General features: G+C 40.6%; 1 protein-coding gene across 7 annotated transcripts in view; it reads left to right on the top strand.

Annotated features, from left to right (window-relative positions):
- STAT5B (signal transducer and activator of transcription 5B) overlaps nt 1-19,981 on the top strand; it is a 78,908-nt gene that overhangs the window by 55,732 nt on the left and 3,195 nt on the right. For all 7 annotated transcript variants that reach the window (XM_031966296.1, XM_031966300.1, XM_031966298.1 and 4 more), the window contains exons 4-18: nt 509-598; nt 1,939-2,113; nt 3,460-3,590; nt 4,029-4,180; nt 4,452-4,607; nt 5,099-5,278; nt 5,664-5,751; nt 5,842-5,964; nt 6,535-6,627; nt 14,708-14,914; nt 16,312-16,406; nt 16,497-16,627; nt 17,352-17,522; nt 18,899-18,950; nt 19,797-19,904. In XM_031966296.1, coding sequence (XP_031822156.1) covers nt 509-598; nt 1,939-2,113; nt 3,460-3,590; nt 4,029-4,180; nt 4,452-4,607; nt 5,099-5,278; nt 5,664-5,751; nt 5,842-5,964; nt 6,535-6,627; nt 14,708-14,914; nt 16,312-16,406; nt 16,497-16,627; nt 17,352-17,522; nt 18,899-18,950; nt 19,797-19,904 — 1,952 coding nt within the window. The remainder of the gene's footprint in view (nt 1-508; nt 599-1,938; nt 2,114-3,459; nt 3,591-4,028; nt 4,181-4,451; nt 4,608-5,098; nt 5,279-5,663; nt 5,752-5,841; nt 5,965-6,534; nt 6,628-14,707; nt 14,915-16,311; nt 16,407-16,496; nt 16,628-17,351; nt 17,523-18,898; nt 18,951-19,796; nt 19,905-19,981) is intronic.

Genomic DNA, 19,981 nt, shown 5'->3' with positions numbered 1-19,981 from the left:
GAAAATAATAAAGGTCAATTGTTAATGCTGTAAAGTTACCCATGCATATAACCTGTAAATAAAAGGCTATTAAATAATTTAAAAAGAAAAAAAGAAAGTTACATGAGGTTCAGGCTTCCATGGATACCTCTTTTAGGACCCACTAACATTTTTAGTTTCTATATTTCTTTTCTGAACAAAAATAAGATGAAAAATTGAGTAGTTTTAGGTGATATGACCCTTGGGGTGATTAAAACTTAAAAATATAAAATAAAAAAAAAGAAAAGAAAATAATAAAGGTTTTTGTAATTTATTCTATAGCCTAGATTGGCATTTACTGATCAGGACACATATTTGCTTATGGATGTAGTTGCATTGTTAAAAATGTTTCCATGATGAGTTCTTTCCAGAACACAAAACCAGAGGTGTGAAGATACTTTTCACTAATAAAAACTTAACTTTCTCAGAGGACAATGGATCTTTACAGCCTAACAAGGTCTAGTTGATATTTGCTGTTTGACTCTTTCAGAGCACTTATGACCGCTGCCCCATGGAGTTGGTCCGATGCATCCGGCACATCTTATACAATGAACAGAGGCTGGTCCGAGAAGCTACCAACGTGAGTGTCCCAGGGAATTTTGTAATCCTCACACATTGAGGAAATTTCTATTCACAGACTATCCTAAGAGCTGCCGAGGAGATAGATACAAAAGGAATAAGAAAGATGGTTTATGACCTCAGATAAATTACCATCTGATAGGAGACATAAGACACTAATATGTCAAATGATTTGATTTTAATGATAAAGCATTACTAACAGGATTAAATGAATACAAAGACAGTGGGAAATGCTGAGTCTTAAGGTTTGAGGATACATTGTTTATAGAAGGCATGCAAAAAAGGTGATTGATTTTGAAAAATATATTTTTTATTTTTATTAATATCTTTTGATTTTAATATATTCATTTCTGAATATATACTTTCCTCCACCTTCCCCTAAACTGTGAACCATTCCCTGGAAGAGATGGGGAGAAAGGCAATCAGCAAGCATTTATTAAAAAATGACTATGTTTCCAGGGATGGCACTAAATGTTGGTGATGCAAGGAAAGAAAAATACTGCAGAATTCCTGCTCTCAAAGAGCTCACACTCTAATAAGGAAATAAAAAGGTAGTTTAGTCAGACTAACTAATGCTTAATTACCCTTGAGAGTACAGAAAAGTGTCACATTTCCCTATCCCCCCATTCCTTCCCTCACCAAATACCTGCTTTGGGAGAAGCTGCTGTCCCTGGCAGATCTGATGTAATGGAATAAGAACTAGGCTTTAGTTGTAAATGATTGTCTTTGAGGGAGGGGAGGATGCTGTTTTTGGAGAGTCTCACAGTCCTCTCCCTGGAAGGGTCATATCAATCAGGAGTGGACACAAGATAAGCTGGTTGATGCGCAGAGTAGAATGTCTCGATGGGAATAAATCACTGGGCGGTGGGTGCTATGGAAACCCGGTGCCATTAGCCTTCTAAGTCAGTGGGTGTGTGGGGAGAAGGGGAGCTGAAATCTCTTTGGGAGACTCTGCCATCTAGATGGCTGGAACATTTTATTCCATGGCACGGGAGAAAGAACTGAGTGATTCAGCCAGGTGGGGTCTGCCCACAGAGTCCAGAACAAGGAGTCCTCGTTGTCAGTGAAAGTCCCCAAAGGGTCCTCTGCAGTAGCCCCTCCCTGATGCCCCCTGGGGACCCGAGCTTCCTTTTCCTTCAGAGCCGTGCCCTCGGACAGGGCCCTAGTCTTGCCGGCTGCCCTCTTCCCCTCCTGCGGGCCAAGTGGCAGCCGGTTGGTCCTCGTGGCCAAAGGCTGGACATGTGTGGTGCGCGGCCCAGGGGCCCGTTGGCTTTGCGCGGGGCCTCCGGTCCCCAGGCCGCCTGACCGTGCTGCCTCCGCCCGGCCTCCCTCTGTGTGCAGTGCAGTTCCCCCGCCGGAAACCTGGCCGACGCCATGTCCCAGAAGCACCTGCAGATCAACCAGACCTTTGAGGAGCTGCGGCTGGTCACGCAGGACACAGAGAATGAGCTGAAGAAGCTGCAGCAGACTCAGGAGTATTTCATCATCCAGTACCAGGAGAGCCTCCGAAACCAGGGTGAGGCCACGGGGCTGGCGCCAGGGCTGGCGGTGGGCCAGGAAGCCTCAGGAACTCAGGGCAAAAAGATGGGGCTCGGGGGGCTGGGGCTTGGGCCCGAGCTGCCCGGGAGCTACATCCCTGGTCACCCCAGGACCCAGTGGCAGAGGGGCCAGAGGAGGGGGCAAGGGCCCGACCTCTGCGTCCCCCAGGAAGCAGCTCCCCATCTAAGGGGGCTGGCGGCTCTGCGGCGGCCTGGGCAGAGGCTCTGAAGCTGGGGAGGCCCCTGGGGATGCAGACCCCAGAACGCCCGGGGGGGAGGGGCTGAATTAGACATGGGTGGAGGCTCACTCCAGGAGGACTTCCAGGAGGAGGGGTCCAGCTGAGTGCTCCTGGGCAAACAGCCTGGCTCTGGGCCGGGGCTGGTGTCTGCCTGGGGCCCAGGATGCTGCGGCAGGGGCAGGGGTGGGCCAGGGCTCTCCCTGACAGAGGCCCCGGGAGCTCCAGCAGCTCCCTCTCCTGGCCTCCAGCAGCCCTTCTCTTGGGTTGGAGCCTGGCCCAGTCCCGAGGGAAGCCGGGGGGGCCGGGAGCACAGGGGGAGAGGAGCACCGTGTCTCCCGCAGAGGCCGCCCTGAGATCAGACAGTGCTCCTCAGGCCTCCTGGGGGTCATGGGTCTCTGGGGCCTCCCTTCTCACTCATGGCCGCACCTGGTGCCGTATACACACACACGCACACACGTGGGCACACACCTGCACACATACATACAATGCACGTGTGCAGTGCACACAGACAGTGCAAACAGACTGCACACACAGCCCCACAATGCAGCGGGCGTGGGCACACAGACATGTATGGGACATGAAGTCACACGCCCTAACATGCATGTGCAATGTGGTCACACGTGCTCGCACGCCCCTCCCTCATTGGTTCCTCCTCTGGGAGAGGCTGTGTGGGGAGGGAAGGATGAAGACCTGCATCACCTGGGGACCACACTGATGGGAGTGGCTGAGCCAGATTGTGGGGAGGGGACTCTCTAGGAGGCCTCTCTCTTTACATTTGGGGGTGCTCTGGGAGGCCTCTCTCTATGTTTGGGGGCTCTCTGGGAGGCCTCTCCCTTTACATTTGGGGGCGCTCTGGGAGGCCTCTCCCTTTACATTTGGGGGCACTGTAGGAGACCTCTCCCTTTACATTTGGGGGCACTCTGGGAGGCCTCTCCCTTTATGTTTGGGGGTGCTCTAGGAGGTCTCTCCTTTATGTTTGAGGGTTCCCCCAGGGCCTTTCTGCTTCTGATCAGAAGGTCCCTGGTCCCCGAAGCTTCCTGCGCGAGGCTGAAGGGGTGCATCCTGCTCCGTTCCCTCCCCCACAGCTCAATTTTCCCAGCTGTCACAGCTGAGTCCCCAGGAGCGCTTGACAAGGGAGACAGCCCTTCAGCAGAAGCAGGTGTCCCTGGAGGCCTGGCTGCAGCGGGAAGCCCAGACTCTCCAGCAGTACCGGGTGGTGAGCTCCCGCCTTTCCTCCTCTCCCAGGCAGAACCAATGGAGGGTGTCCTCAGGGGGACGGAACCCTGGTCTCTCGTGGGGGGAGCCAAGCCAGAGAGCCCAGGAGGGAGGCCACAATGGATTCCTTTCTCTGGGGGAATCTGGTCTGGGGAAGCTGGAGCAAGGCAAGCCTGAGCTTCCCTGTCCTTTTGCTCTTTGTTAAATGGAACAAAGCAAGGCTGGGCACTGCGAGCCCTCCGAGGGACCCGGCCTTTGCCCCTTGAAGTCCAGATGCCCAGTTTCGAACCCAGCTCTGCCAAGTTACTCCCTGTGGGGACGGAGTGGGACCTCTCTGGCCTTGTTGCTCCTTGGTCATATTGAGCAGGGTGGGGAGGGTTGGCCCAGGAGGTCTGCGAGGTGGCTCCCAGCTCCGCATCTGACCCCGGGATCTCGGCAGGAGCTGGCAGAGAAACACCAGAAGACCCTCCAGCTGCTCCGGAAGCAGCAAACTGTCATTCTGGATGATGAGCTGATCCAGTGGAAGAGAAGGCAGCAACTGGCTGGGAATGGAGGGCCCCCGGAGGGCAGCCTGGATGTGCTGCAGTCTTGGTATGTGGCAGGGGGAGCTTGGGGCCGCCCCGGGCTTTGGGGCGCAGTCCTTGGGACCAGTTCTGGGGGCTATAGGCTCTGGGGCTCCCCTGGAGACTGAAGCTTCAGGGAAGGCGGCCCCGTCCTCCACTGTGAGCTTCCTTGGTCCCTTCCTTTGGCTGGAGAGGAAGTCCCCATGTAGCAAGGGCCATCTCTCCCCAGTTCAGGAAGGGCCAGGACTGGGTGACTGAACCTACTCCTCTTGATTTGCCCGGTGGGGCTCCCTGGCCAGGTGCGAGAAGCTAGCGGAGATCATCTGGCAGAACCGGCAGCAGATCCGGAGGGCTGAGCATCTCTGCCAGCAGCTGCCCATTCCTGGCCCCGTGGAGGAGATGCTGACGGAGCTCAATGCCACCATCACAGACATCATCTCTGCCCTGGTGACCAGGTGCCTGCTCCCCCTCCTCCTAATCCTGAGCCAGCCCAGGCCGGGAGAGCGGGGGAAAGTCATGGGCTCTGAGCAGGGACACCCTGGGCTCCTCTCTAGTGCTCCTCTTCCTCCTCCTCCCTGGTCTCTGGCTTTTCAGGCCACTTTGAACTGAGTTCTCTGGTCCTCACCCCCAACAGACAGTGCAGGAGGGAGACAGATGATCCTGCTTCTCCCAAAGGACCCGGGCCCACCTCTCCCTCATCCCTCCCCCCGGCCCACCCTTCCTCCCGGGCTTGCCCTTCCCTCGCTCCCCTGGACCCCTATGGGTCTCCTCACTCAGGGCCCTCCCCCTCCCTGCACCTTCTGACTCCCAGGACCCTTCCTCTAGCACCATACAAGGCCTGAGGCTGACTGTTCCCCAACCAGGGGAGCTCTTCTAGTGACTCCACTCCCTCAGACTGGGGGACGACGGCACCCGGTGTCAGTCTGGCGATTTCTTTTCCCTCCAGCACCTTCATCATCGAGAAGCAGCCCCCGCAGGTCCTGAAGACGCAGACCAAGTTTGCAGCCACAGTGCGACTGCTGGTGGGAGGGAAGTTGAATGTGCACATGAACCCCCCCCAAGTCAAGGCCACCATCATCAGCGAGCAGCAGGCCAAGTCTTTGCTGAAGAACGAGAACACACGAAAGTAATAGCGGACGCCTTTCCTCCCTCTCTGCTGCTTCCCCTAGGGGCCTTGGGCTTTAAAGGAAAGAGTCTTTCCTCCCAGGATGATGTCTGGGTTTTAGCCTTCTCCTCTGTTCTCCTAAATAGAGAGAGGAAAGGGAAATCTGTTGAGGTCAATTCTTTAGGCTTTTCTCTCCTTCTCCATGTTATGGTCCTCTTAGAACAGATCTCTGCTTTATCCTGATTTTTTGGTCCTTGACTATTCACTGTGGGATGGAGTGGGATCTCTCCATAGAGATAAATCTTTTACTTTATCACTCAGCTAGCCTAATTTCCAAATTTGTGATTTGACCCATGAAGTTTATGGGTCCTTGAGACTGGCTTGTTGTTGGGGGTCTCGTTTACAGTGATTACAGCGGTGAGATTTTGAACAATTGCTGCGTGATGGAGTATCACCAGGCAACAGGCACCCTCAGTGCACACTTTCGGAACATGGTGAGGATATAAGGAAGAATGGCAGGATGAAATTAGCCCATTCCAATGAAATCTTGGGCTGCATTGTCACCTTGTTTCTGTCTTTTGCAGTCCTTAAAACGTATTAAGAGGTCGGACCGTCGTGGTGCTGAATCAGTAACAGAAGAGAAATTTACAATTTTGTTTGAGTCGCAGTTCAGCGTTGGTGGGAATGAACTGGTTTTTCAGGTCAAGGTAAAACCATCTCTTTCCTGACACAGTTGGCTTAATTACATCTGAGTACAGAAAAATTGTCTTTTGCCCAGTTCTTTAGTCATCCCCTTTCAGGGATAGAAAATAGTGAGATTATCTCAGGATCCTGTCCTGAGATCATGTAGAAGATAGTAACAAAGCAAGCAGTAAGGTGCCATAAATAGATTGAAGCAAAAACAACAGATGTAACATAAAAAATGTCCCAAATTGACTGAAGTATGAATTTGAGTGCTTGTCACAGGTATTTTAGGTCCTTGTTACATGATTCTTATCTAAAGGGGCATTTCAGATTTCTTCTTCTAAGGTATAAAATATTGAGAAACACTACATTCCTTGGCATCCTGTTTCAAAAATGCCTGGAGTCCCTCATGTTTATGTAAGAGGTAGATAAGATCATAGACTGTGCTGGAATAGTTCAGGTGCTATGTTCAAGGATCATGGTTGTCTAGAGACAAGGTAAGTATTAAGGTGTTGAGATTTGTTACTCAGAGAAGGAAGGAGGAGAGAATGTAATGGTTGTGGATTCTGAGATTTCTTGCTTATTTCCTCTAGACCCTCTCCCTCCCTGTGGTGGTGATTGTTCATGGTAGCCAAGATAATAATGCTACAGCCACTGTTCTCTGGGATAATGCTTTTGCAGAACCTGTGAGTATTTTCTTCTGATGTGTTCATACTTTATTATTTTCAGATTGCTGCCTTGAATCTCTTACAGGAACATAGTATTCTTTTTTAAAATTATTTTTATTTCATTAAATATTTCCCAATTATGGAATGTAGTATTCTTAATGAAGCCTTAAACTAGAAGTTGAAGATAACTTTTGTATTTCTTTTATTTTAAAAAACATTTTAATATTATCATTTGCTTTGACATTATTTACATTTCTCAGTATACTTCTCCCCTTCTATAACATAGAAGTTCAGAAAAACTAGCTAGGAATAATTTTAATCTAATTTTATTTGTCCTATTCTATCCTCAAGTCCCTTCTAGTTCCTTTTAAGTCATAGGAGAGGATGAGGCCAGCATAGCCCCTACAGGGTACTGTAGCTATGAAAAAAATTGCATCATTATTTCCTTCCTCTCTAAAAAAGAAGCTCATGGTGCTTACTTTTAGCTTACCTTTAAGGTTCTTTCCAGTGCTAAAATATAATTTTCTACTTCGTTCCAGAGTTGTTATTCAAGGAGTTTGTGAACTATTGTGTAGTACTGCTATTTGGAGCAGTATTGCTATTTGAAAATTGTCTATGTTTTCAGTTGTTTCATAAAAGGACAGTTGTCCTTGTTATAATTTCTTTAGCACTTGTACTGACAGGAGCCTAAGATGAAGGTTCTGTAGTGACATGAGAAGCATCACTTAGCATCTATGTCAGTGCTCTTAAAAATACAATTAACTCTCCTTTGCTGCTGTCAGAAGGGCTCTATGAGGCAATTTATTCAAATACTTGCATTGAACTGTCTGTCCTTACTTCAAGACATACATACATACATATATATATACACACACACACACAAAGCATTGCATTGGCTTTATCTAAAAATGTGCTTCATTCTACTTCTTGAGCTCCTCTATGTTCTTTTTCATAAATCTATTAGAATCATGGCTGTTAATTTAGAATTCCTTTTAAAAAATAATAATAGCTTTTTATTTTTCAGAATACATGCAAGATAGTTTTCAGCATCCACTCTTACAAAACCTTATGTTCCAAATTTTTCTTCCTCCCTCCCTCTCTTCCCCTTCCCCTTCATAGTAAGTAATTCAATATAGGTTAAACATGTGCATTTCTTCTAATCATACTTCCACATATATCATGCTGTGTAAGAAAAATCAGATCAACACTATGACTATAGGATTTATCCCAGGAATGCAAGGCTGGTTCAATAATAGGAAAACTGTTAGCATAATTGACTATGTCAGTAACCAAATTAACAAATCATATGATTATCTAAATCGATGCAGAAAAAGTATTTGACAAAATCCAATACCTATTTCTATTAAAAACACTAGAGGGGAAAAAAAAACTACTAGAGAGCATAGGAATAAATGGAATTTTCGTTAAAATGATCAGTAGTATTTATTTAAAACTATCAGCAAGCATCATAGGTAATAGGACAAACTAGAGCCATTTCCAATAAGATCAGGGGTGAAACAAAGTTGCCTACTATCACCATTACTATTCAATATTGTATTAGAAATGTTAGCTTTAGCAATAAGAGAAGAAAAAATTAAAGGAATTAGAGTACACAATGAAGAAATAAAATTATTACTCTTTGTAAATGATATGATGGTATACTTAGAGAATCCTAGAGAGCCAACTGAAAAACTACTAGAAACAATGAACAACTTTAGCAAAATTACAGATACAAAATCCACACAAATCATTAGCATTTCTGTATGCTATCAACAAAGTCCAGCAGCAAGAGATACAAAGAGAAATTTCATTTAAAATAACTTAATAATATAAAATATTTGTGAGTTTACCACATAAGACAAAGTCAGGAATTATATGAACACAATTACAAAACACTTTCCACACAAATAAAGTCAGATCTAAACAATTGGATGAATATCAAATGCTTGTACTGAGCTAATATAATAGAAATGACAATTCTACCTAAGTTTATTTATGCAGTGCCATACCAATCACCCTGTTAAGAAATTACTTTACAGAGCTTCATCTAGAAAAACAAAAGGTCAAGAATTTCAAGGGAATCGATTAAAAAAAAATGCAAATGAAGGTGGCCTAGATGTACCAGATGTAAAACTATATTATAAAGCAGCGGTCATCAAAACCATTTGATACTGGCTAAGAAATAGAATAGTTGATCAGTGGAATAGGTTAGGTTCACAGCATACAACAGTAATGGCCGTAGTAATCTAGTGTTTGATTAACCCAAAAGTTCCAGCTTCTGGGACAAGAACTTACTATTTGACAAAAATTTCTGGGAAAACAGAAAAATAGTATGGCAGAAACTAGGCATTGACCATCACCTAACACCCTATATCAAAATAATGATATAGACATAAAAGAGTGATAACTATAAGCAAATTAGAAGAATAAAGGATAGTCTGTCTCTCAGATCTATGGAGAAGGAAGAAATTTGTGGCCAAAGAAGAACTAGAGTATATTATGAAATACAAAATAGATAATTTTGATTATATTAAGTTTAAAATTTTTTATACAAACAAAATCAATGCAGACAATATTAGAAGGGAAGCAGTTAACTGGAAAAAAATTTTTTTACATCCAAGGATTCTGATAAAGGCCTCATTTCTAAAATATGTAGAGAATTGACTCAAAGTTATAAGAATTCAAGCCATTCCCCAATAGATAAATGGTCAAAGGATATGAACAGATGATTTTCAGATCAAGAAATTAAAACCATTTCTAGTCATATGAAAAAAATGTTCTAAATCACTTGATCAGAGAAATACAAATTAGGACAATTATGAAGTACCACTATGCACCTTTCAGATTGGATAAAATGGTAGGGAAAGATAATGATAAATGGGGACAGCTAGGTGGCACAGTGGATGGAACACCAGCCTTTGAAGTCAGGAGGACCTGAGTTCAAATTTGGCCTCAGACACTTAACATTTCCTGGCTGTGTGACCTGGGCAAGTCACTTCACCCCAATTGCCTCGGCAAAAAAAAAAAAAAAAAAAAGATAATGATAAATGTTGGAGGAAGTGGGAAAACTAGGACACCAATACATTGTTGGTGGAGTTGTGAACTAATCCAACCATTCTGGAGAGCACTATAACACTATGCCCAAAGGGCTATCATTTATATAAATAAATAGCTATTATTTAAAAAGAAAAAGAAAGATGTTTCTCCTGGTTCTACTCACTTCACTTAACATTGATTTTTGCATTTTTGCACATGTCAGTTCTTTTCCCTTTTTTTATGATTATATCAGAGTTCTTAAAGCTTTCAAACTGGTTTATTTTTACAGTGTTATTATCATTCTATAAAATGTTCTCCTGGGTTCTACTGTTTTCATTCTGATTTAATTCACTGTTAGTTTTCTCTGAAACTATCCTTTTCATTATGTCATGATAATATTTTATTACATTCGTATTCTTTTTTTGTCCTTAATATTATTTTATTGTTTCCAATTACATGTAAAGATAGCTTTCAACACTCATTTTTGTAAGATTTTGAGTTCCAAATTTTTTCTCCTTCAGAAGACATCAAGAAATTTTATATAGGCTATACATGCATAATCATTTTAAAAAATGATTAATTAATTACATTCATTACATTCATATTCTAAAATTTGTTCAGCCATCCTTCAGTTGATGAATACTTCCTTAGTTCCCAGCTCTTTGCCAATATGTGTGTGTGTGTGTGTGTGTGTGTGTGTATGTGTGTGTGTGTTTTAAAGCTACCATAAACATTTTTAATATGGATTCTTTTCCTCCTTTTTTTTATCTCTTTGGAGTAATATCACAGCTGGGTCAAAAAGTATATACATTTTAGTATCATTTTGGGTACAGTTCTTCAACAGTACATCAATGTGCCCTTTTCATATACCTTTCATAGTTATGTATGGGGGATGAATTCTTAACCAGACAAGGGACAAAGGCAAATCTAGAAAATAAAAAAAAGTAATTTTGATTATATAAAGTTGACAGGCTTTTGCATAAACAAAATTAATTAAACTGGGATAATAAGAAAAATAGTTGACTTGGAGAAAATATTTTATCAGATATCTTTGATAAGAGTTTTATATCCATGAAATATAGAAACAAATAACAGAAATATTTAAGACTGCAGTAAAAGCTATTCCCCAATAGAAACAAAGTCCAAAGATATGAACATACAGTTCTCAAAAAAAGAATTGCAAACCATTAACAACCATATGATAGAATGCCACAAATCACATAACAAGAAAAATGTACATAAAAACAGCCCTGTGGGTGGTTTCACCTTGTTGCCAGCAAATGGGCAAAGATAACCAAAGATGGGAATAATCAGTGTTGGAAAGGTTGTAGAAAAAGATGTTAACTCATCTTTAGTGGAGCTGTAAATTGGTATAACTATTCCGGAAATCAGTTTGGCATTATGCATATAAAGTGATAAAAATGTCCATAGCCTTTGACCTAGAGATCCTACTGCCAGGCAGTATACCTGAAGGAGCCATTGACAAAAATAAAGTCTCTGTTTATGCTAAAGTATTGATGACAGTACTTTTTGGTGTGCCAACAAACTAAGACAAATTTCCATAGTTTGGGTAATGCCTAAACTAATTTGTTCCATGAATATAATGGAATATTACTGTGCTATAAGAAATTATGAATATGACAAAGCCTGGAAAGACATATATGAACAACAATTCAAGGAAAAATCCGTGCAAAGTAAAGTAAACAGAGCCTAGGAAAAAACAAAAATGCACATTGACTACTACAGTGTAAATTAAATTGAAGGGACCACAACCATAAGACCATTTAAAGTTTATGTTGTAAAATGATTAAAGAACAAACTTGGCCTCCCAAAAAGAGTCATCAAGATATATCTCTTTTATTCCCTGATAGATATTATGTATAATATCAAACTTTAAAGTGCTATTTTATGGTTTTGCTCAATTTTTTTCTCTTCCTATTTTTCTTTTTTTAAAAATAATAATTATGAAGGGAAAATTATATCAGTGGCAGCTAGATGGTGCAATGGATAGAGTGTTGGGCTTGGAGTCGGGAAGACTTGTCTTCATAAATTTAAATCAGCCCTCAGATACTTTCTAGCTTTGTCATTCTGGACAAGTCACTTAACCCTGTTTGCCTCAGTTTCCTTATCTGTCAAATGAGCTGAAAAAGAAAAGGGCAAACCACTCCATTCTTTGCTAACAAAAACTCCCAAATAAGATCATGAAGAGTTGGACGTGACTGAAAAATAAGTGAACAATAAAAAAATAAGAGAGAACTTTCTGGAAGAAAGGTGAGGGAGAGATTTATTTATTTATTTTTTCTCCTGACTTGGACTTTTTTTTTTTTTTTTTTTTTTTTTTTATAGTAACTTTTTATTGACAGAATCCATGCCAGGGTAATTTTTTTACAACATTATCCCTTGCACTCACTTCTGTTCCGATTTTTCCCTCCCACCCTCTACCCCCTCCCCTAGATGGCAAGCAGTCCTATATATGTTGAATATGTCCTAGTATATCCTAGATACAATGTATGTGTGCAGATCCACACAGTTTTCTTATTGCACAGGGGCAATTGGATTCAGAAGGTAAAAATAACCCAGGAAGAAAAACAAAAATGCAAACAGTTTACATGCATTTCCCAGTGTTTTTCCTTTGGGTGTAGCTGCTTCTGTCCATCATTGATCAATTGAAACTGAATTAGGTCTCTTTGTCAAAGAAATCCACTTCCATCAGAATACATCTTCATACAGTATTGTTGTTGACGTATATAATGATCTCTTGGTTCTGCTCATTTCACTTAGCATCAGTTCATGTAATTCTCTCCAAGCTTCTCTGTATTCATCTTGCTGGTCATTTTTTTTTTAATTTAATAGCCTTTTATTTACAGGTTATATGCATGGGTAACTTTACAGCGTTAACAATTGCCAAACCTCTTGTTCCAATTTTTCACCTCTTGCCCCCCACCCCCTCCCCTAGATGGCAGGATGACCAGTAGATGTTAAATACATTAAAATATAAATTAGATACACAATAAGTATACATGAGCTGGTCATTTCTTACAGAACAATAATATTCCATAACATTCATATACCACAATTTACCCAACCATTCTCCAGTTGATGGGCATCCACTCAGTTTCCAGCTTCTAGCCACTACAAACAGGGCTGCCACAAACATTTTGGCACATACTGGTCCCTTTCCCTTCTTTAGTATCTCCTTGGGGTATAAGCCCAGTAGTAACACTGCTGGATCAAAGGGTATGCACAGTTTGATAACTTTTTGGGCATAATTCCAGATTGCTCTCCAGAATGGTTGGATTCGTTCACAGCTCCACCAACAATGTATCAGTGTCCCAGTTTTCCCGCATCCCCTCCAACAATCATCATTATTTTTTCCTGTCATCTTAGCCAATCTGACAGGTGTGTAGTGGTATCTCAGAGTTGTCTTAATTTGCATTTCTCTGATTAATAATGATTTGGAACATTCTTTCATATGAGTGGTAATGATTTCAATTTCACCATCTGAAAATTGTCTGTTCATATCCTTTGACCATTTATCAATTGGAGAATGGCTTGGTTTCTTATAAATTAGAATCAGTTCTCTATATATTTTGGAAATGAGGCCTTTATCAGAACCTTTAACTGTGAAGATGTTTTCCCAGTTAGTTGCTTCCCTTCTAATCTTGTTTATATTAGTTTTGTTTGTACAGAAGCTTTTTAATTTGATGTAATCAAAATTTTCTATTTTGTGATCAATAATGGTCTCTAGTTCGTCTTTAGTCACAAATTTCCTCTTCCACAAGTCTGAGAGATAAACTATCCTATGTTCCTTCAATTTGTTTATAATCTCGTTCTTTATGTCTAAATCATGGACCCATTTTGATCTTATCTTGGTATACGGTGTTAAGTGTGGGTCCATGCCTAATTTCTGCCATACTAATTTCCAGTTATCCCAGCAGTTTTTGTCAAATAATGAATTCTTATCCCAAAAGTGAGGATCTTTGGGTTTGTCAAACACTAAATTGCTATAGTTGACTATTCTGTCTTGTAAACCTAACCTGTTCCACTGATCAACTAATCTATTTCTTAGCCAATACCAAATGGTTTTGGTGACTGCTGCTTTATAATATAGTTTTAGATCAGGTACAGCTAGTCCACCTTCATTTGATTTTTTTTTTCATTAATTCTTTTGAGATTATTGACCTTTTATTATTCCATATGAATTTTGTTGTTATTTTTTCTAGATCATTAAAATGTTTTCTTGGAAGTCTGATTGGTATAGCACTAAATAAATAAGATTAGTTTAGGGAATATTGTCATCTTTATTATATTCACTCGACCTATCCAGGAGCACTTGATATTTTTCCAATTGTTTAAGTCTGACTTTATTTGTGTGGAAAGTTTTTTGTAATTTAGCTCGTATAATTCCTGACTTTCCTTTGGTAGATAGATTCCCAAATATTTTATGCTGTCAACAGTTATTCTGAATGTAATTTCTCTTTGTATCTCTTGTTGTTGGTGAGGGAGAGATTTAAACAAGATTATCTGCATTGGAAGAAAAAAGATAATCAAAAATTTCTTTTTAAAAAGAAGTAAAGAGATTTTTTTCCAGCATTTCTTAAGTTGTATAACTATAAATTAACTTACATTATTTTCAGATAGGTGGATGTGAGTGAATGATGTGAGAACCAGTCCTTTGCATACTGGCTTTCTTCCATACTAAGTGTCCTAGTTTTGTATTTCATACACGCATATTCATTTTAAAAATCAGGTTCTGGTTGTGATTTTATCTCAAGTCATCTTCTTACAGTTTTGGTCTGCTTTTAGGAGTCAGCCTACCTTGAAATGACTTACCTAAGTCATGTATGTAAGGCTAAGTTAAGAACTTCTGCGCTTTGTGGAATAGTATACCACTCAGGAACTCTGGGAAAGTTATCCTATAGCTTCCTGCTTAGTGTAACCATAGCTATTTTTTTTTTTAAAGAGTTTGGTCAATTAACTGTTTCTTATATGGTTCTGGACCTTTTGCTTTTGCTGGGCTGGTGGCTCTCTCTGACTCGATCTCCCATCATCTCCCCCTCAGGGCCGGGTGCCGTTTGCTGTGCCTGACAAAGTACTGTGGCCCCAACTGTGTGAGGCTCTCAACATGAAGTTCAAGGCAGAAGTCCAGAGCAACCGAGGCCTGACAAAGGAAAATTTAGTGTTCCTGGCTCAGAAGCTGTTCAACAGCAGCAGCAACAACATGGAGGATTACAACAGCATGGCCATCTCCTGGTCCCAGTTCAACAGGGTGAGGGGAATGGGGTCAAGTTACTATACACCTTGGGAAAATCTCACAGTAGATAGCTTGGAGAGCTTTCTTCCAATGTTGTTTCCAAAGCCTCTACCTTTTATCAGTAAAAGACTATAGGCAACTCTTTTGGGTAAAAGATCTTCCTGAGACTAATCCAAATTTTTGGTGGAATAGAGAAAATATTACTGGGCATGAACTTCTGTTATTTGCATGCTTAAAACAACTGGACTTGTAAAACCATTTAGTCAATTTTAATTCTTTATAATAGAATATAGAATTAAATATATAGAATGAAGCAAAACATGAACAAAATGGAGAAAAGGGACATGTTCAGCACAAATATATTTTCTACGATGTCTCATTTGCTCTAAACCTTTAAAAAAAATTGTGTGATACAAAGTTATGCCCCACTGAGATAAAATATTACATTAGCAAACTATTAGATTTTTTTTCTTTGAAACCCTAAATTCTGAGTGATAATCACAACTTTTATTCAAATATTTTGGTTCAAGTATTCAGAGATCACTTATTCCATCTTTTGGGTTGGGGTAGGAAAATGTCGATTTAAAAGTAAATGTTTTCAACATCATTAGGTGAGATAACTCGTATCCTTTTATATTGATAACTAGCTCTTATTAAATAATTTTTTATTCATTCAGTTGGTTGGACATTGATATCCAAGGTATCATGATGGCCTCATGAATTGGTCAGGTCACAGTTGAAAAAGCTACTGTGTTTGAAAGTCAAGGCCTGTGGATGTTGTCCTGGAATGTAACCACTCCTTATTCCTTTCATACTTTTCTCAATTCACTTTCTTTCTAATCAGTAAACTTATATTAAGTACCTATAGGTGCAATGAAACAAAAATAAGAAGTGACAGCCTTCATGAAGCCTTTAGTCTAATGGAAGTAATATGGCCCATTTACAAACAAGGATGATGGGGCAGCTAGGTGGTACTGTAGATAGAGCACCAGCCCTGGAGCCAGGAGTTCAAATTTGGCCTCAGACACTTGGTAGCTGTGTGATCCTGCACAAATCACAACCCTAATTGCCTCCCCAAAAGCTCTTCCCTCCCCCCAAAAAATGGATGAATGCTACAGAATATGATGAGGCATAGAAAAGGAGCCATCTGGAAGGTCTGTGGATATTAGGGAAGATTTCATGGAACTGAGGTGCTGGGCCTCAGCAAAAGAAAAGGATTTCATTCAAACTCCCTCCTGAATTTGCTCTTTTGGGGAGTAGGTTAGTTGGTAAAACTAAGAGAGGCTTATTGGTAAAACATAGATACATGAAGATAGAATGTCAGAGATGATTGTTTTCCATTTATTTGGTTGTAATTGTAATTTAAAAAAAAAAAAAAAAAAAAAAAAAACTTTTGTTGGGTCACAACACAGGAAAACTTACCTGGACGGAATTACACTTTCTGGCAGTGGTTTGATGGAGTGATGGAAGTGTTAAAAAAACATCTCAAGCCTCATTGGAATGATGGGTGAGTCTTTGTTTTTTGGCTAGAAACAAAAAGCTTTTCTTTTTAGGGAGCAAAACTTTATGGGGTTTCTATTTTTGTTTCTGTGATTAGGGCCATCTTGGGTTTTGTGAATAAGCAACAAGCCCATGACCTACTGATCAACAAACCAGATGGGACCTTCCTTCTTCGATTCAGTGACTCTGAAATTGGGGGCATCACCATTGCTTGGAAGTTTGATTCTCGTAAGTATCCTCCTTTCCCCTAACCCACATAAAACACCACCACCAAAAAGGCAGTTGCTTCCCTTTAGGTTAGCTGCTTTTTTCATAAAACTGTTTTTCTCTCAATTGAAAAATTAAGCATATTTCATTACATAGAATCCCCAAAATTACCTTATGCTGCTTTTCTTAATATTTGTATTAGTTTTAAAAATTAGATCATATAGATAGATGCTCTTGGTACAGTATCAATTAATTCATTTTAATTATACCTTCATTACTTAATAAAACTAAGAGCATTATCATTGGTTATCCCTATCTAGCCTTGAACTTGGAAGTGATATTTCATTGTGTTTGAGGGGACCTGCTGATTTTTGTCTTTCACATTGTGAGAAAATAAACGTAAATTGGAAAAACTGTAGTAATATATCAATTTTCCAATAAATATATTTTGGTTTTTAAGAACCAAGAGATGAAAATTAAAGAATTAATTTTCTCCCCAGGGAAATAACTTTGCATTAGAATTTGAGAACTACATTTGGTGAGGGTTATTCATACCTAGCATGCCTAAGGAAAATGTGTGTATTCTGTGATCATTGACCCTAGTCATTACCTCAGATATAACCTGAAGATGAATTCCCAGGAAGGGCAATATGGAGGACAGTATTCTGTAATATTGGTGGACTTGGGAAAGGGAAAGGTTTCCTGTTCCATGCATGGAGTGTCATTTTTCTATTTGTTAATTTAGAGGAAAGAATGTTTTGGAATCTGATGCCTTTTACCACTAGAGACTTCTCTATCCGATCCCTGGCTGACCGCTTGGGAGATCTGAATTACCTTATCTACGTGTTCCCTGATCGGCCAAAAGATGAAGTATACTCCAAGTATTACACACCAGTTATGTGTGAATCTGCCACTGGTAACAGAATTCAAATTTTTGATGTGTCTTGTTTCTGTCTCTTTATCTTAGGTAGCAGTACATAAACTTAATTTTCAGTTACTTATTTATTTTATGCAGTTTATGGAATGTGGTAAATGTTAATTATGGACTTTTTTGCTACCTCATCCCTAATGTTAATATCTTGGGGAATGAAAACTCATTTTTAATACTTGCTTGTACCAAGCAAAATTGAGGAAGTAAATCTTCTAGGAGGAAAAAATCATAATGCAAATTCCAAAGTCAAATGATTGCTTAATTAACAAGCAATTTTTAATATGCACATCTGCTTCCCTTTATTAATATTTATAACCAAGAATTTCCTATTATATCTATCTCCAGATGACTTTCTTTGACCAATTCTTTTGTTTAATCTCCTTTGCTATTCTGTCACTGCTTGGAGCTATGAGATGCAATACTGGTTATCAAGTCCTAAAGTTCTTTAACTCCGAGTACTTGCATATACAGATCACAAAGATCTTATTAATGACAAAGCATATTGGTCTGTTGGAACTTGATGCTGTTGGAAGATTACTGAACTTGATCCAAAACATTGATTCAAACTCTAGTACTGCTGGTACTGACTGAAGGAGTTTGGCTAAGTCATGTAATCCCTGTGAGCTTCAATCTTTTCTTCCATAAAGTGAGGAGGGTGTTGTGAGAATCAGGTAGGATAGCACACAAATCCCTTTATTACCATTTACTCCATAAATATGAACAATTAAATCAAACTTCTACTGGTTACTATTCTTGCTTCCAGGAAATAATGCTACATTTTCCCACTTCTGAGTGTGGTTTTCCATAATTTAGCACTTCACATAGAGATCAAAAGTTGAATAGCTGAGTTTTAATCCTCAGGCTACATTCCTCTAGGATGATTGATATGGGGAATGAGAGAAACAGTCAGAATTAAAAAAAAAAAAAAATATTGCATGAATAGTTCTCACCTGGGGTGAGTGGGCAAGTGTTTTTTACTCAGAATGCCATGAAAATGCCAAACCCTCCACTGTAGGATGGAGGCAGGCAGGCAGATGAATGGGGGGGAGGTATGTTTTCCTATGGGGTGAGAATATCATTAATGCTTAATTTGGACTTGTAACATTGAAAATCTGGTTTGTAATTGGAAGAATTAGTGAAATATGCCAATTAATTATATCAGTGAAGCCTTTAATTTGCATTCTCTGAATTGAGGCTGCATTTGTCCCTCACTTTTGAGGGTAAAATTGGGGGTTGGACCTCTGGGTGTCTTTCTGTCTTATGATCCTAAGAGAAAGACCATTTCTGAAAAAGACTCCGTTATCTACCTACTTGATAACCACCTTTGTCCTCAATCCCCTTCTCCTTTCTCTCCTTGGCAGCTAAAGCTGTGGATGGATATGTGAAGCCACAGATCAAGCAGGTGGTCCCAGAGTAAGTGCTCAGATCATATGCACATTTGGATTCTTTTTTCCCTCAATAGTATTTCATTTTTTCCCAAATAGATGTAAAGATAGTTTTCTAGATTCATTTTTGTAAAGCTTTGCATTCCAAATTTTTCTCCCTCCCTTACCTCCCCACTCCTCAAGGGCAGCAAATAATCTGATAGAGGTTAAATATGTGTTATATTTTAAACACATTTGTATATTTGTCATGTTGAGCCAAAAAATTCAGAACAAAAGGGGAAAAAACCATGAGAGAGAGAAAAAAAGGTGAAAATACTATGGAACATACTTGAATTCTTATCTCCATTTATCATGCCCTGTCCCACATATATCTAAACTATTCCATAAATGCCCTGTCCAGTCCTTTTCTAAGAAGCCTTGCTGAGCCTGGTTTTTGGGTGCCATCTTGTTTGTATCCTAACATACTAAGGGCTTCAAACCACAGCTCTTCTTCTCATGAGCATGTTGATGTACCTCCCTTCCTGCCTTCCCCAATACAGAAGCCCCCCCAAGGATTGCCAGTTTATACTACCCCAGACTCAACTAAGTAGTGTATAAAACAGCTGAGCCTCCCCATGTAGAGGCAAAGAACAGGAGACAGAAGTGGGTTTTCTTGACTAATGCTGACCTATCCTGGGCAACCCTGGGGACAAGATATAGGCCAAGTTTAGCAGGCACAAACATATTTTGCTGAAGGCTCAAGACAGAAAGGAATTTTTAATCTTAGAACCAGAAGAAGGGGCTACAAGGCTCTCTCTCTCCCTTAAGGTCTGTTTCTGCTTTAGTCCTTCAGGATCTGTGGGGTTTAAGGCTATATTTCCGCTTCTTCCTCCAGGTTTGTCAGTGCTTCTGCAGATTCTTCAGGGGCCAGCGCCACCTACATGGATCAGGCCCCATCCCCAGCAGTGTGCTCCCAGTCTCATTATAATATGTATCCACAGAAGTAGGTTGTGTTCTTTTAGGGGCCCAAGGAGGTGGTGACCATTGAAGAACTGTTAGGATCCCCTAGTGGGCTGGAGT

Source organism: Sarcophilus harrisii, chromosome 4 (genome assembly GCF_902635505.1).
Source record: "Sarcophilus harrisii chromosome 4, mSarHar1.11, whole genome shotgun sequence".
NCBI lineage: Eukaryota > Metazoa > Chordata > Mammalia > Dasyuromorphia > Dasyuridae > Sarcophilus > Sarcophilus harrisii.
The sequence above is the reverse complement of the archived record's forward strand: the minus strand, read 5'-3'. Positions and strand labels throughout refer to the sequence as shown.